This window comes from Neovison vison, chromosome 4, assembly GCF_020171115.1.
Source record: "Neovison vison isolate M4711 chromosome 4, ASM_NN_V1, whole genome shotgun sequence".
NCBI classification, from domain to species: Eukaryota; Metazoa; Chordata; class Mammalia; order Carnivora; family Mustelidae; genus Neogale; species Neogale vison.
The window spans coordinates 171961024-171979277 of NC_058094.1; the positions used below are offsets into that span (position 1 = coordinate 171961024).

Genomic DNA, 18254 nt, shown 5'->3' on the forward strand with positions numbered 1-18254 from the left:
AGGGTGACTAAGAGAGAAAAGAGGGAATGGATAAATTTTCATTTTATTTTAAGAAAACTGAACTTCACCACAGAAGTTATCTCTTATAGTTTTTGAATTATTTCCATTTTTAGATCACTCCTATAGACATATATAATCAAGCATACATATGTATTTATACATTACTCAAAAAACTATTCTGATACACTAAAAACTTACCTAAAGATTTGTGAAGCCTCTCTTCTTTGCCATTCCTTGAGGATGTAACCTATAGACTGTCTTTAGGAGGTAAAATATGACTACTCAGAATTTTTTATGCTATAAATTTAGCAATTTTAAGCCAGCAGAGGGCTCCCTGCTTTGACATGGTTCTATAGATGTAAAGTCCAGCACAAATGGTTGGTAAGGAACCAAAGTAAGGCTTAATGTTTGTTATGGGCTTAAGTATTTGCTCTGTGTTAAATTAAGAAGTTTAAAAAGATGAATGAAGCAAAGCCAAGTCTCTCCTTCTGACGTTTGAGATATAATGTGTTAATTGTTTCATCGTGCAAAATTTGGTCTTCCTCTGCTTCACCAGTTTGAAAACCAAATGTGCTTCGATTTTGTATCATGAGTCCACATAGACACCTGCTGTCTGATTCTTCTCACAGTTTTACATTTCTCTCTGTTCAGAGCACAAATAACACACTTTATCCACTCACTCATTCATTCATTCATTAAAGATGAGATTGACTAGCCGATCATATCTTAAACCTGGAGATGAATAGAGGCAAAGCTCAATGACGAACAGCATTGTTTTCATGCTTATAATTGTGATTACAGTAGTCCCCCCCTCTTTATCATTCCACGACTCCCAGTGGATGCCCGAAACCACAAATAAGTACCAAGCCCTATACATACTATGCTTTTTCTTATACACACAAGCCCATGATAAAGTTCAATTTGTAAACTAGGCAGAGTAATAGATTAACAATAACAACTAATAATAAGTAGAACAATGTTAACAATATAGTGTGATAAAAGTTGTGTGAACGTTGTCTCTTCAAATATCTGATTATACCGTACTTACCCCTCTCCTTGTGATGATGTGAGCAGATGAAATGCCTAGCTGATGAGATGAAGAGAGGCAAATGGCAAGGCACTGTGATGCAGTGTTTGGCTACTTCTGACCTTCTGATGGTACATCAGAAGGAGGAACATCTGTTTCCAGACCACAGTTGAGTGTAGGTAACTGAAACCATGGAAAATGAAACTCTGGATAAGAGTGGCCTGTTGTACTTAAACTGTGCCTTTAAACCCAAGAACTATTGCAAGAAGAGAAGAAAAATATTCCTACAGTTTTCAATCCCTCCCGCCATTTTTAAGTGTATCCTACTTCTTATATCCTACTCCTTATTGGATACATTTTGAAGTGTATCCTACTTCATTCAGTTCCTACCTAATAAAATACTCAGCAGATTTTTACAATCCCAATGAATAATGTCCACACAACACTTGGACAAATTTATTTAGGTTTATTAACATTATTGTGACAATTTAAAATACAGGTATCTCCCAGTTTTTGAAATTATGGATTAATTAAGACACCTCAGTTTTATGAAAGACCTAAATATTACTGGCCTATAAGGCCTAACCCTAACCAATAAGAACAAGAAGGGAATTTTTGCTTCTGCGAAAAAAGGTGAAAAACAAAAATAGCATTCAGTGTTTGTTTTGCAACGAGCAGTTCTAGAGGCCACACACATCTCAGGCAATGAGAGGAGTCGGGTCAAGCTCCTTCCTAGGGAACTACACTCAGCATCTTAGCCCCAAGCTGCAAACGGTGCCTCCGAGCATCTCTGCTTTATTCCCATTTATATTCTTCACCCATTAGCAAGATGAGTTTTAAGGTACCAGAAAAACTTTGAGACTGCTCAAAATCTTTCTATATAAATTTGTAGTAATTACTTCTTCACTTTAGACCATTTTGGCTTAGGAAAGATTTCATAAGAAGTCTCTATTTCAGGTAACAGGGGAAACCTGTACTGTGGAATTGCAGGTTTCTGAAATTACAGGTTTATGAAAGATCTGAAGAAAGTGAAAATTTCTTCCAGATAGTGAAAACAGGTACTATTGTAGGTCTTTCATAATGCATAAAAGTGCAGCCTAACACAAGCTTTGAAAAGCAGGGGATACCTGTACTGTGTGCTCTTCAAATTACCAAAACAAATAGGTCAGACATATCAGACATAGGTATTAACTGTTGAATACACATATTCTGACAAATTCTATTCATTTTCATTTCAGTCATGTCTTTTTCAGAATGTAGCTCCTTAGGTTATATGGTTTTCAAGGGTAAATATAGACTTAGGCAGACAACTAATGTAACACATTTTTATGAGAACAAATATTTATCTAAGCACAATTTTAACAAACAGAAGCTGTCAAAAATGCAAATTAAATCTTCATTCTTTTTACATTTTTTCCCTTCCTTTTCTTATACACTTTGGCTTAGACACCACCAGTAAATACAACATTATTGTATTTGAAATTACTTTTTTTCAACCCTAGCAATAAAAGAAAGTAACTGCAGCTGACTTTAATTTTAATAGAAAGCAACAGATATGAAAAGCAAGCATAAGTAAATAAGCATAATTACCTTTCATTTAAGAAATGGTTCATATAATCATTATATGATTATATGAGGCAATCACAATATACTGTGGTTGTGGGCAACTGATTAAAACAAAAGAATTGAATACAAACTTATTTCCAAGGGCCGGAGGCAAGTTTCATGCTTCTAACTCCCCAGAAAGCAATGCAGACGGAAAAAAAAATCTGAAGAAATAAAATACAAAGCAGAAAAATCAATACTTTTTGCTCAACTGAGTTAAAAATATCTTTGTGGGGGAAAAAGAACATAAACATTTTAGACAGTTAAATTAATCAAATTGAATTTAGCAATTGTTCACTGACAGAATTTAGCCAACATAACTTAAAAAGCATCACATTGGAGACAGCAGTGGGAGTAAAAAGTTTTGGTGTTGTTGCTTTTTTATACTCCCAAATCTGGGACATTTCTAGGGATGGGACCATGAAAGTTAGATATGGAATGAGACAGAACTTTCTTGTGGCATCTGGGCATACTGGATGTAGAATGTACTGTATGAAATGATCTCACTGTTTATACAGTTTAAGAAGCATTTGGAAAAGGAGAAATAAAAACATTAGAAAGAATCATTCCTCTCTGGGGCAATGTGATCTAACATGTTATGAACTTTACCCAACATGAAGTAAAGGTTAAACACCACTGCTGACTTATCTTCTCAGTCTGTTGATCTTATGAGATATAAAAAAAGTACTAAAAAATTCTCTTTAAAACTGATGACATAGGTAAGTCATAATAAGCAGCCAGCAGACTTCATTGAGTTTACTTTCTTGCTTTCAAGTAACATCACATATTCACAATAAATCATCCCAAATTAACCAGATAAAACTCTTGATTTCTGATGATCCCAGCAAGAATGATCATTCAATCATTCTTGTAAGAATTCATAGTTGTAGAATTTTTTATTATGCATAATCTAAACACCATAATGCCATTATACATATATCTTCTCTTGAGGTAAAGTCCAAGCATTAGTCATGATCTTTATGCCTCAGAGCCCTTCTAAGCCAAACCATTCCTTTACTCTTACCTATGCACTAAAATTTAACTCTAAAATTGTTTTTACGATTTCCATTTTAAGTATTACTGGTATGATGATGGAAAAGAGTAATGCCCACACAAATGGGGTTATCAAGATAGCTGTGCAAGTGTTTCTCCATATGTTTTTTAATTGTGCAAACCTTTCCCAACTCCTAAAATATGATCAGGTCTTCACCCCAGGAAGAGCACTATTCCTGAAAAATCCACAAAAATATACAAAGGAGTATATATTTAAGTAATAAGATGGAAGCTTGAGGAACATTTTGGGGTGATGGGCTGGAGAGAAGCCATGGGCATTAGCTGAGGCCAGCCATCAATATAAAGAAAATAGCATAGGGACATCTGGTAACTCAGTCATTAAGCATCTGCCTTTGGCTCAGGTCATGATTCCAGGATTCTGGGATTGAGCCCAGCATCCACTCCCTGCTCAGCAGGGGAGTCTGCTTCTCTGTCTCCCACTACCCCCTGCTTGAGTTCCCTCTCTCTCTGTCAAATAAATAAATAGACTCTTTAAGAAAAAAGAAAGAAAATAGCTTGAACTGTGTTTTTTTTTTAAAGATATTTATTTATTTATTTATCAGAGAGAGAGAGAGAGAGAGCGCGAGAGCGCACAAGCGCATGCACAAGCGGGGGAAGCAGCAGGCAGAGAGAGAAGCAGGATCCCTGCTGAGCAAGGAGCCCAATGCAGGACTTGATCCCAGGATTCTGGGATCATGACCTGAGCTGAAGGCAGATGCTCAACTAACTTAGCCATGCAGCCATCCTTGAACTGTGATTATTTTGCTATGAAAGCCTGAATATGAAAACAAAACACCACCACCACCACCACCTCCCTAAACACTGATATTTCATTTTCACTGGTGGGTTGTTCAGTTTCATATGAACCTTACGGTTCTTTCTAAAAATCCTTTATCCTTCACATTAGCCAGTCTGCAGTTTTCTTCAAATACATTCATTCGTTTCAGCCTATAATATGCACAATATAAAAAAATATATATCAAAAATAAAATGTACAGTTATATTGAAGCAGAAGTCAAGAATAATATTAACATTATGGAGTTGCCTCAGAAATCAAATACAATATATTTAAAGGCTGGTTTTGATTTTGTTTCTTTTGACTGTAATTCAAGAAAAATGACCTCATGGGATTTCTCATGATGGTGCCAAGGAAAATAATACCAAGGTGGGGAGTATTTATGAAGGCCCTTTGTGTGGTGAATTGCATTACTTTATGAAGATGGGTAATGCTGACAGAGGACTAGCTGCAAAGATAACTTTCAAATGGGACAGAGATGATAAATGCATATTATCAGTAGAAGTAGTCCCATTCAGATCCTTAATATTCATTGAGCAACTAACTGATACCTTGTGTTGTGCAAGGTAGAGGAGCCTGAAATATATTTGGCAACTGAAATTTTTACTAATTTTGAATTTAGTGTTTAGGGTCACAAGGATTCCATAAGTGAAGGCTAGGGAGAATGAAACCACTGAATTATTTGTAAAATTTTGCTAGGGTATCATGATTCTCCTCTTCCCTACTCCCTACCCACTAGACAACCCATTCTTTCATCTGGGATCCCAGATATAGTAAGAACTTCTGATTTAACAAGAGAAAGAAAAAAAATTACAGTTCAGTTCATGCCTTTGTTGTTAATCCACAACTTCACAATTAAATCTTTCCACTTTTGAAACTGTAATTCAAGTCCTATTTCCTTAAGGATCCATCCCTAACTAAAACACGTTGCCTTTTCTGGTGATCTAAAATGCATTTAGCTTCTTACAAAAAAAGATGCAATGTTGGACAGTTTGTTGTTTTATTTTATTTCTCTGTTTTGTTTGTTTGTTTGCCTGTTTGTCCCTATATATGATCTCTTTAAAAAGATGGAATGAAAAACTGAGGAAGCACAGGAGTCCAGTTTAGGTTCAATATTAATGCGCAGTGAGACCCTTGCTTAAACTAACCATTGTCCTGGGTGACTTATTGGATTATAATGTTTAATGCTTATTACAAACCTTGATAGATTGGTGCCCAATTTATTCATGTGGTGATGGGAACTTAGAATTTATGGGGTTTACCAAGAAATCACAAAACTACTAGATATCAGAGCTGGGATATGGTTTTTTTTGTGTTTGTTTACATAGCATCTCCCAGAAAATCTAACTGCACATCCTAGGGAATCAGTTCAGTGAATATGTATATCAGTAGGGAATCATTTCCTTTTTTTTTTTTTATAACCCACTGTCCTTGCCTAATGATTTTTTTGAATCAGTAACTTCTAGGTGTCTGACACTTTTCACAATCAACATTTTAATAAACTGGAGTTTTTATATATAATGAAATCCAGAATGACATAAAATCATAAAAATTAATACAATGAATATGTCCTTCTCAAAATATGTACAACCCTAAAATATTTATTCGATTCCATTAGAAAACAGTTAAGTAGGAAAAAATAGATTTGTTCTTATATTATGAATGTATATGTATTATACTATATATATTATATATTATATATATTTTGAACGTATATGTGTTATATATATATAGTATATATACTATATATATTATATATAGTATATAATATATATAATTATATTATATATGATATATATATATTACTAGGCCTAAATGTATATTCACATAAAATTTTAAGCGAGAAAATTATTTAATGTGGACTCAATAAAACCAGTTGATTATTGATTGCAGTCATTCCATTTTAGATTTTCTTTTGTCTGAAACTTCTCTTGGTTTTTGTATCAACTTATTCATTTTGGTTCACCATAATTGATTAGATTAAATGCATCATTTGAAAAAGATTTTTCATTAACATATTTCCCAACCAAGTATTTGTTCAAGGAAGACAGAGGAAATACTACTTGGGCCAGTGTAAGAATAAATGGCAATGAAAGCAGATTTTTTTTTCCCAATATTCTTCTCTAATCAGAGATACAATGTTTCTGGATATGTACAAACTCAATGAACACTTATTTTATCCTAGGTCTGGGCAAGTCCCAAGATTTTAACAGCTGGATTCAAAATATGAAACAGAGGAAGTTCACTCTTAGTGTCAAGCTCTGCTTGAGCTAACACATCATTAGTGGCCCTTGTCTTCAGGCTATTTCCTTGACTTCCCAGGCCCCTAGACTCTGATGCCTGAACTTTGGCCTGTGCAGATGCTCTCCCCATTTCCTCCACCCCTTTTCAAAAAAGTGCATCAATTGACAGGTGGCTAATCTGAGCCACTAATCCATATTAAAACACCAGTGGGAATGGATATTTTATTCTGCTGCTCTTCCCTGTTATGTCTATGATTTAAGAGGCCTTATTAAATATGGATCTACTAATAAACGAATCAGATATCAAATCTTAAGGGAGACAGAATAGTATCAGAGGAGGTATTTATGTGCATGTGACATCTCCTCAATCTGCTGTCTCTCAAGTTACAAAGCTGGTGGATTGTTCTTACACCTATATCCATAATGTGACTCTGTTGGTTTGAATCCACCTACTTCTATGTATTAATAAATGACCTGAGGCACAAATAAAATAGAGTCTTAGGTAGTAGATAATTTCCATTAGAACTAGCTAGCAATACCCCATACGTCTCAAATCATTTAACCTTCAGTATACTGGCAAACAAAATGGAAGTTTTGAATAAAGTACATGAAAAATACCCACAGGAGAAACTAAATCTCTGAAATAGCTGAAATAGATTTTGATTCTCATACATGGATTTATTGTGACAAATACTGAAATAGAACACACTGAGAGAGAAAATCTCATTTGATTTTATGCTTATTCACAGGAGCAATATAGTTATGTACACTAAATCACTAAAAAAAAATCAAGCAAGTTAGAAAAGCTAAGTCATTTTGTAAATGGTGGGTATAGTTTCTTGATAAACTCTACCTTGACAAGGAAGAAATGTGGAATACTTTAAGTATAAATAGCATTTTTTTGTGAAGATTTGAGACTTAGTTACTTTCAAATAATTAAAAAGAATATTACCGCCTATTTCATTGCATATATTTTCAGCCAAATTCAGACTTTTGTATAGATTTCCTAAATTCTCCTGGAATGGATATACTAATTTTTTATGCCTAACATATCATATCCTGCATATAAAAGGAAGAGTATATTTTTTACCTAAAAATCATTTCTCTGACATCAATGAGGTTTATATAATAACAGCTGATTGGCCATTTATCACAACTACACCAAAAACAACAGCAACAATTTGTTTTAAGAACAACACATTACACATACAGAAGTTTCTACCAAATTATTTGGAGAAAAACAAAACCAATTCCTTGTTAAATATACTTTTTAACATAATATTTTGATTTTTTAGGGATGACAACTGTCTGCTGTACAGATAAATAGACAAGAACTTAAAGAGAGTTCAAACCTGAATTGCTACAAAATATCTCCATTTCTTATTAATGCAAGAGACAAACACAAACAGAACTAGACTAGAAATTGGAGCCAAATGGACTGAAAGTCCTTCTGAAGTGAAAACATCCGAAAGATATTAGGTAATAATACATTTTTTCCTTAGACTTTTTGAAGGATACAGTTTAACAAATGCCAACCCAAAGGAAATGGGGAATTATGGATTTTACCTCTAGTATATTCTATATATGACTAAAAAACTAAGGGTCATATACAGACAAATCGACAAAAGGCTTAAGACAAATAATTTCCAGGCACTGCAACAATTACTTGGAAGTCTTGTGTTCTCTCTCTGTGTTTATTTCTGTACCCTATTCAAAGCAGATACAATCACCGCTAGAGTTAATATGTGCTCCTTTCAGATTTACTATTATCAAGATGTAAATCAAGTATTATTGTTTTATGTTTATTTTTAAATATATATTGAAATTCCTAAGTGAGGGAAAACACTATAAAAGAAAGTTTATGTGAATTTCCATGATAACAAAGTCTATTTAAAATGAATATATATTTTTCTCAATCATTACATGTGCTCTGATATTAATTTTCAAACAAGATAATATATTAAACATACCATGATCATGGTATGTTTTCTTTTAAAAGAAAACAAACATAAACATTGGAACAAAAGTTTTAAATAATTAAGCTGAATTCTGAAACCTAAAAAATCAGGTATTCCATTATTTTACTACTCAGTGGGGGCAACAGACTCTAATAATTTGAGACAAAAAAGCACTAAGTTAATTTAGATAACAAATACAGAATCTTCATGGAACCATTTCTTCAGTTCCCCAGAGATGATTATCTCCTATTATGTACAATAATTTATTCACTTCTGAAAGACTAAACAGCTCAAGAAAGTATATATCCTTTTCAACAATACCCCTATACAATGTCCTATTTTTCCTCTATCCCACACTTGAGCTATCATGGTAACATTTGAAAACCAAAAACATTAATAAGAACGTTAGAGATCACTTAGAGGTCTTCAAGACCTACCTACAATTCAGAGAATATCCTTGAAGACAGTTGTCATTAATTAGCTACCATGCTTGCAAACCCATCTGGTCAAAATTGTATAAACTGTAATTAGCATAAAGTGAAAATAGATGCTACATTTCTCAAAAACATCTGTGGATTTTTCATTTTTGAATTCAAAGCTATGAATAAAGTGTCTTTATAGATACAGGATTTTAAAATTGTCCAATACTAACAACACTTGTTCTGAGGGTATGACTACCCAGTAATAGAGATTTTAAAATTGCTTTTAATTTCTTACTACATTCTTGCTTTTCTTTATGTACAATGATACATCTTCAATTTATGTTGATTTCTAAATATTTTAATATGTATAATCTAGATATCCAGGCTTCCTTCCCAGTTCTTCCCAGGTCATTTTTTTCCCCAGCTTGAAGTATCTCAAAGGGATCATCATTGTAAGAAAAGGTCAAACTTACCACAATTAAAGCATAGAGAAAAATTAAAGAAACAACCAAAGTTAATTAGTCATGATTTATATCTATAGAATCATGAAAATATGTGCCTTGTCAAAAGTGAAGCCTGACAGTATTTTTCTAATCATCAAAATACTCAACGTAGAAGGGTAAGATATTTTTAAGAACTCCTTATTTTGAATTGTAGGGTAAAAAACAGTATGGAAACATGGAAAGAAAGTTACAATAAGGTCAAATAATAAAGGACCAAGTATCACTGGTGAGAATGAATTTTAGGTTGAATGTTGACCACTCTGTTGGAAAAATACTTTAGGAAAGGTGTACATTATGAAAAGCATCTGTTTATACTCATAATCTTCCTCTTGTACTTACCATGGAGCCTCCCATTCTTTACTTTTTATGGGTGTGAGAATGAAAAATATATCAGAACAGTGAAAAATTTTAAGGATAGTCTCTTTAGTTTTTATAGAGTTGGGAATAAAACAAGAGTAGGAAAAATATGGCACTCAATGAACATTACCTAGTTTGACCTGAGACATTTTTATATATTAAAATTAGTCACAGGCAAAGCATTGTAAATAACCCGATCCCTTTTCCTAAAAACTATTACCATACTTTTTAAAAGAATAGAAGATAGTTCAGAGTTCAGTGAATTCAAAAATTCATTCATTTTTTTAACTTGCCTATTTCTGCAAATAAATTCTAGCTACAACTATAATTTCGTTTAGTTTTCCCGAGTATGCCTGACATTGGCACACAACTGTTTGCTTCCTACCCGGTGTATTTTGAAACTGAAGATTTTTGAATAAAATGTTGCTGGACCAATCACAGTCCTTAAGTGTGTCCTAACAGAACTCTCTGTAATGATGAAAAACACGATATTTAATCTAAAATTCAAAGTACTACACCTTTTTAATCCCCTTTTATTTCTGACTACTGAAATTTAAAGCATTCACATCCTAAAATCAGAACTCTGTTTTCACAAAAATTATCAAGAAAAATATTCAACCGTAGTCTGCCAAAATGCCATTTTCATGGTAAATGAGTGGTGGTTCTTGCCAAATAATCTCATCAGAGCAGATTGATTTTCAGGGTATTGTACATACCAAAGGCCCACTCCTGGCATCTCTCTGGTATCAATCAAGAGCCTATGTCTTCAAAAAAAAAAAAAAAGAAAAGAAAAAGCCTACATTTTTCACTTGCATAACAAGTTTTAATACTTGATGTACAAAAATCTATATCTGAAAGACCATTTGTTTACAAATGCAGAATACCACTCAACACTGCTAGTCCAGGACTTGCTGTGGGCTGTTAAAAAGAATTCTTTGTACTTGTCTACTACCTAGGAAACAAAGGAAGTCTCTTAAAAATGAGTTTATTTTCAGAAAAAAACGCCATGTTTACAGAAATAATAGTGATGTCTGGTTTTAAAAACACGACAGTATATCTTGGAAGGATATGTTTTGAGAAGATCTTTGTATTGTTTTTACTTGTGTCAAAGGGATGATTAGAACCCCAGTAAATGGGAACCTCCCAGAGTAGGCTAAATAGAAGGCCAACAGCCCACATATGGCCTGCAGCTTGGGGGATTTCTCTCAAAGTTCTGCCAGAGATGGGACTGCCCAAACGGTTTCTCGCGTAAGTCCTAAGTCATAAACTGCATCCCACTAGGCCAGCCATGCCAGAACTGGACCCAAGGGTATACAGAGTCTTGGCTGATGGGAAACAATGACTGCTTCCTAAGGAAGCCACAGCTGCTTTCCTGAGAGACACCCCAGATGCCTGAATTTTCCCTTACTTTCCATTTTTGACTACCTGTTCTGGCAACAGTTCCAACAAAGGGGGAGGCAGGCAGCAGGCACCCAGCTGTTTTCAATAAGCCTTGGCAATGTAGGTACTGATTACATAAACACGACAAACATTCAAAGTGCATATTTTCTAGATTTTAAGCTATAAAAAAGGTGTGAGGCTGTACCAACACCCTGTATCTCCTCTGCTCCAAATAATGATAATGCTGGTCATGATGATGACTACAATGACGACGATGATGATGATAATTAGGGCTTTAATTATGAAAGCAGAGATTATTAAAGGAAACATGATATCACGAACTGCTGGGAAAGAGCTCAAATTATACACAGAATTGGAAAGATGAGAAATTTCCACATTTCAGGGGCAAGAATATATTTTTTTTTCCTTTAGGAAACAATGAGGTCAAATGTGCAATTAAATCACTTGATGTCTTATATTTCCCACAATCCAGGGGGAAAGAAAATCAGCTGTTGCATCATCTATTTGCATTATAGCACATTTTCCTTTTCATTCGCATATTTAATATACAAGTTGAACTTTGAACAACACAGGTTTGAATAGCACGCAGCCACTTAAATGCAGTCTTTCACCCATAAACACAATACAGCACTGCAAATGCCTTTTTCTCTTCCTTATGATTTGCTTAATAGCATTGTCTTTCTCCTAGCTTCCTTTATTCTCAGAATACAGTCTGTAATACATATTACATACAAAATATGTGTTAATCAACTGTTTAGAGTATTGGCAAGGCTTTTGGTCAACTCTATGCTATCAGTAGTTAAGTTTTTGAGGAGTCAAAAGTTACACATGGATTTTCAACTGTGGGGGGCGGTGGTTGGTGCTTCTAACCCTCATGTTTCAATGGTCAACTGTATGTAAAATATCCAAGAAGGTATTTAATAAATATTTATTTATTTATTAATAAAATATTTCTTAAGGTCTTCTATTTATATTAAGATCAGGTTCAGACACCCAGTCAAACTAAAACTCTTGAAAAGGAATAAGAGGATTAGGTTGTCCCAATTCAACACAAATTATTTTGCAACAGCAGGTTACTTAGCATTTCAGTATCTGTCTCTATAAAATAAGAATAAAAGCTTCCTAATTCTTTCAAGCTCATGGTAAATATTGGCTCAATTAAAAAATTATTAAGTTCTATGAAGATATAAGATAAACTATTAAAGTGCATTATGTTTCTTGCTAAAAAGATACAATAAGCTAAAAGTTGTAACAGAGTGACAGATAAGAAGATGTGCATTAAAAGTAAAATCTGAAACATGAGAGTTTTCAACAATGCCAACTCTTTCTCATGCATGGTCATAAATTTAAATAATTTGTTTTGTAATTATGGATATATAATTATTGCTGGGAAAATATAATTATTTTGCAAAGTAGAGTAAGATTTTAGTAGGTAAATACAATTATAGGTTGATAGCCATTTGAAATATTTCCATTAAGTACCTCATCCTATAAAAACATGGAATTTGATGTTCTTGATGAGTTTTTATATGCCAGACTGCTTAAATATATTTTAGTGTCCTAAAATATTTTTTATTTTAATTCATTTTTATGATACAAAAATAAAGACTAAATGATAGTTTCTAATGCTTCCCTGTCCCACTTCTATTACCAAACCATGGTTGATCTTTGTTACATTAAATTTCCTACTCATATCTAAAATTATATTAAAAAATAATTGTTTTACAGAGATATTTTTCCAGGGGGATGCTGAGAAATATAATGGAAACAATCTTCCATGAAAATTCTACAATAAATACAGATAATTCTCTAGTAGTAGTATTTCTTGAAATAGTCCAAGGTAAATAAGATATATATAAAGAGAGCTGAGTCAAGATAATTCTAAGTCGAGCTAAACTGATAGCATGATCTGTTTTTTTGTTTTCTTTTGTTTGGCTAGGATGCACACTATAACAGAAAGGAAGGTTCCAGATTTAAAGGACACAATGGAGGGAGAATAGCAAAAAAAGGTCAGCAAACAATTATTGTCCTATACATTTGCTTTGTAGACAATCAGGACAGTTGAAAAGCCTTCAAAATTTTAAATAGAGACTCAATGTAGGAAATCCATTAAAGTCACAACTGCTAACATAATAAATCTTAAAAATAAACACACATATTGTTCTGATTACTTACCATTTGTTTAGTTCTAGGTATGGCATACGTAACAAAAAACAGTATGTACTGACCTCAAAGGCAAACATATACACACAAAATTGCAGTGAACCAGTCCCCATTAGGTTGTATTCATTATACAAATAGATCTCACACTCTTGTTTTATGCCAGACATTTCACTGCTGACAGAACTCATTGGTGAACAACACAGCCCCTGAGTTCAGAGAATTTAGGTCTACACAGATTTCCATGAAATATCTAGTAAAGGCTTTTTAATATTTATTATTTTTAATATTTAAAATATTTAAAAAATTGAAAAGATTTATTTCATTTAGAGAGAGGGAGCATAGGGAGGGGCAGAGGGAAAGAATCCTACTTGCACTGAGTTTGGAGCCCAACATGGGGCTCAATCTCATGACCCTGAGATCATGACCTGGGCTAAAACCAAGAGTCAGACATTTTAACCACTGAGCCATCCAGGCATCCCTTAATTTAATTTTGAAAATATAGCAGTTCTTCCCCTCCATTGCATTTAGCCTTTACATTTTTCAATTATTATTTGTGTATTCTATGTCGAATTAAAAAAAAGAAGTTTATTTTAAAAGGATGGGATAAGACAACTATAAACAAATTCTAATATTTACTTCTTTCATCCCAATGTATGCTCATTCATCACTTTTGAAAATCACAATCACAGGCTAAAGAAGTATTCAAAAGCCTAAACCAGTGCCCTGGAAAAAACACTGGTTGAGAGCCTTGAAACTTGGATTCTTGTCCTTTCTGTCATGAAATGGTCAAATCATTAATATTCTCTGGATGTCATTTTCTTTTTCTGTCCAATGAGATAAGAAATAGAAACTCTCTACAGTCTATTCTGTTCTATTATCTGAAAAAATAAGAGAATTGGCCAACACGATGTTATAATGATAGAAAGTTCTAAGGATTGCTCCCAGAAATAATTTAATTTTTAATAAAAAGAATATACCAGAAATACTTCTTTATCTTGCCCTAATTACTAGCACAATAAGGTAACTGAAATGACAGAGAAAATGACAAGGGAAAAGCCTTAAAGAAAATCAGCTTTCCAGAGAACAAACTGATGGTTGCCAAAGGGGAGTGAGAGAAACAGGCTTCCAGTTATGGAAGGAGTAGGTCACAAGGAGAAAAGGCACAGCATAGGGAATAGAGTGAATGATAGTCTAATAGCATTGTATGGTGACAGATGGGAGCTACACTTGTGGTGAACAGAGCACTGGTGTTGAGTCGCTGTGTTGTATACCTGAAACTAATGTAATATTATGTGTTGACTGTACTCAAAAAAATAAAAAAAAATAGCCACTCTTCAAAAAAAATTATTTTTCATACATGTGGAATATGTGTAGAGACTGGCAAAGATTGGCAGAGATGGATTCCATTTCTAGAAATCAAAATCCCTAATCTTCTCCTTGGACATAAGCTGGTCTCCTGGCACCCTGCTGGCTAAAATTTAAAAAGTAAGGACACATTAGATTTATCTTTGAAAGATAACTTTGTGCACATCACCAAAAATGCACAGAGAAGCAGCAAAAGTGATTCTTACAAAACTCTGCAGAGGCATATATAAAGATAAAACAAGTCATGAGCAGTTTTGGTAGTTATTGGTAAATAATAGTGGGTTTTAAGAACAAAAGAAATGTCAGAGGTAAAATACTTTGCCTGTTTTTATTTATAGTTTAAGAAATACAACCATACCTCAATAAGGCTGGTGTTGGGGGGAATAAATACAGTTTGGCCATTAATATATTGTCCAGATCAAGTTATAAGACAAAAATTTCAGAACTGGTAGCTTTTATCTAGTCCATAATTCATTGTTGAGTATTTCTCTCTTCACTGATAGAGAAAGAAGACAGAGGGAAGATCCTTAAAAACAATTATTATATGATAAAAATTCTGGGGGAAACTTACAACCAAAATCAAATATTAAATAAGGGAAAAATTACACTCTGGTACAGTATGAGCTTTCAGAAAATTTATATCTGCAAATGTGTTTATAATTATGTCAAAAGATCTATTTTATGGATTCTGGGGAAATGTGTTAATAATTCTCAGAAATAAGTAAGGGCAAGTGGAACCTCCCTGGTTAGCTTCTGAAGTCAGCACTTGCAACAAAAGTTGTCCAGAGTTAAAATTACCCTAGGAAATCCTTTAAATAACCCCTATAGTATAATACACATGGTTTTGTGTGTGCAAACCCATTATGGTAATTCTTTCACATACTCGCGTTTGAGAACTATTGTGCTAGACTGAGGAAATTAACAACGGAGAGTCTCTAGGTAGATGTATGATAATTGAAACCTTTGCCTTTTGATTAAGTGGCAAAACTTAACAGAAAAAGAAACAAAGAAAAAAAGGGATGATGAGCTCTAAATTGTTGCTGGTTATTCGTTAAGGTTACCTCCTTTAATTTTTCATTTTGAGCCTCTATGACTCTGGTACATGTTTTAAGTGGATGTGTTTGTTTTTGTGAGGGTCAAACAAAATGGGGATATATGTATGTTGGAGGTCCAAATTTTGAAAGCAGCTTAAAAGTACATATGGTGTCATTGTATTTTACGTTAATATACAGGAGAATATTTAGTTTGACCTCTTTGACATGAAAATTTTGCTTTCAAATGATGTTTTAACCGCCCTCAGCTTTTTGTGTCCATTGCTATTTCTACCTACGTCTTTGACAGCAATGATCCTATCACACCTACACAGGCAGTGGTTTTACTGCAAATTTTCAAATGAATAAGTCCAATATAAATTCTGTCACAACAAGTGTGGTGTACCGAGACTTTCTGCTGTAAGTAAACTATATTTCAATTTCAATACTACCTTTGTTCTTGACCTAATTATGACCCTCTGTAATAACCCAGTTCACCACAGAGTCTTAAGTATAGGGATACGCTTTGTTATTATGAAGCAGAAGTTACACAGAAACTTTACAAGATGGTGGGATGTGATGACTCTTGTGACCTTGAAAATTCCACCAGGGTGAATACTGACGAAATTGCATTGTAATTGACTGGGCTTTTCTATGCTCTTATCAGAAGAAAGAACATACATTTAGAAATGTAATTTTTCTTTCTTCTTCTTTTTTCACTTTTTTCTTTTGCCGTGGTGAAGTGAGTTACAAGCTCCCATAAGACCTGAAGACTCAACACAGCTCGAGTTGTGGACCGGATTTCTCCCACATGAGTTTGGTGGCCGGGTCAGATGGAATGATATTAGTACATTTAATTTTCAAAACACACACAGTGGAACAGATGTGTTTTATAGGAACTGAAAAATGCAGTTCAGAAGTACGGGGTCTGGGTAATGTTCTGGTACAATATGGTTAGAGATCACTGTATGAAACTAATTCCTGCTGATAATCATAACTTGTCTCTGTGAAAACTAGTTTATAATATTTGTGTATAGCACTATGGAGAATATCAAAGCTACCAAGATTTGAAACAGTGCAGCAGGAGCTCCAGAACTTTATGTAAATTAACCCCACAACATGGAACACATTAACTTGAGGGTTTCAGGAATTTGGACCTCAGAATGCCTGGGATGTGGGTTTAATTGAAATGCAGTATTATGACAATCGGTTTTTCTCTGGAGACAGAATTTTTTAAGGTGCATGCAAATGTATAATTGAGCATTGACATATTACATCATAGTGATATGTTTTTAACAACCCATATCTGCTTCACAATTTTTATTTCACTGAAATACCAGTGGATATTTAAAGATTCCTCCTTTAGAGTCCAGCCCTCTGAATAAATGAACAGTACACTACTGAGGTGAGCCAGTCAGCTCTCAGATGGGGCCAGGCCTCAAAGGCTCACACATACACAAAGCACTTCTTCTGGAAAAAATGTTTCTGGGTTTTCAACATAAATCAGGGTCAACACATAATATAATCATACTCCAGTACATTTAAAAGCTGGAAAACAGTCTAACTCGGACGGTGATGCTTCCAGCAAACCCTCAGGCCAAACAGCAATCAGAAAGAGAATTTATGGCTTTGTGATCAAACCCCATCTCTGTTCAAGTCCATGAAGGGGTTGCCTGCTCTCCTGAGGACGTTTTAAATGGGAGTTAGAAAACTATACTTTCTCCATGATGGCTTACAGGATTTCTTTTTTCTTTTTCTTTTTTCTTTTCCTTTTCCTTTCCTTTTCAACTGTAGCCACAAATGGATATACTTCCGAGTAATACTAAATTCCAGAAGCCTTGATATTCACACCAGAACAATTAAATTACACATTTATGATAAAAGAATATGCTGAATCTTTAGAGTGAAATTTTATATACATCACATCACTTATAAATAGTAGCAATAATATTAAAAAGTAATAAATATTCTTTATGGTATAAAAAAGTTTTTTTACAGTATCAAAAAGATTGTCAAATTGCATACTCAAATCAGAATATGCCAGATAAAATCAAGTATATTATTGTTTAGTTTAGTTTAGTTTTGTTTTTTTGACAAAGAGAGAGACAGACACAGAGAGTACAAACAGGGGAGCAGCAGAGGGAAAGGGAGAAGCTGGTTCTCCACTGAGCGGAGATCCTGATGTGGGGCTTGATCCCAGAACCCTGGAATCATAACCCAGTCTGAAGGTAGACACTTAGCCGACTGAGCCACCTGGGCACCCCAGGTCATTTTTAAATATAAAACATTAAACTAAAAGTTGCTTATTGGATGGCAGAGTTGGAAATGCC

At 33.9% G+C, this 18254-nt stretch overlaps 1 protein-coding gene across 1 annotated transcript in view; it reads right to left on the reverse strand.

The window, feature by feature from the left end:
* Positions 1–1469: 1469 nt before the first annotated feature.
* Positions 1470–18254, reverse strand: part of AGMO (alkylglycerol monooxygenase) — a 345447-nt gene continuing 328662 nt past the window's right edge. The window contains exon 13 of the mRNA XM_044246135.1: positions 1470–2796. Coding sequence (XP_044102070.1) covers positions 2725–2796 — 72 coding nt within the window. The 3' untranslated portion in view covers positions 1470–2724. The remainder of the gene's footprint in view (positions 2797–18254) is intronic.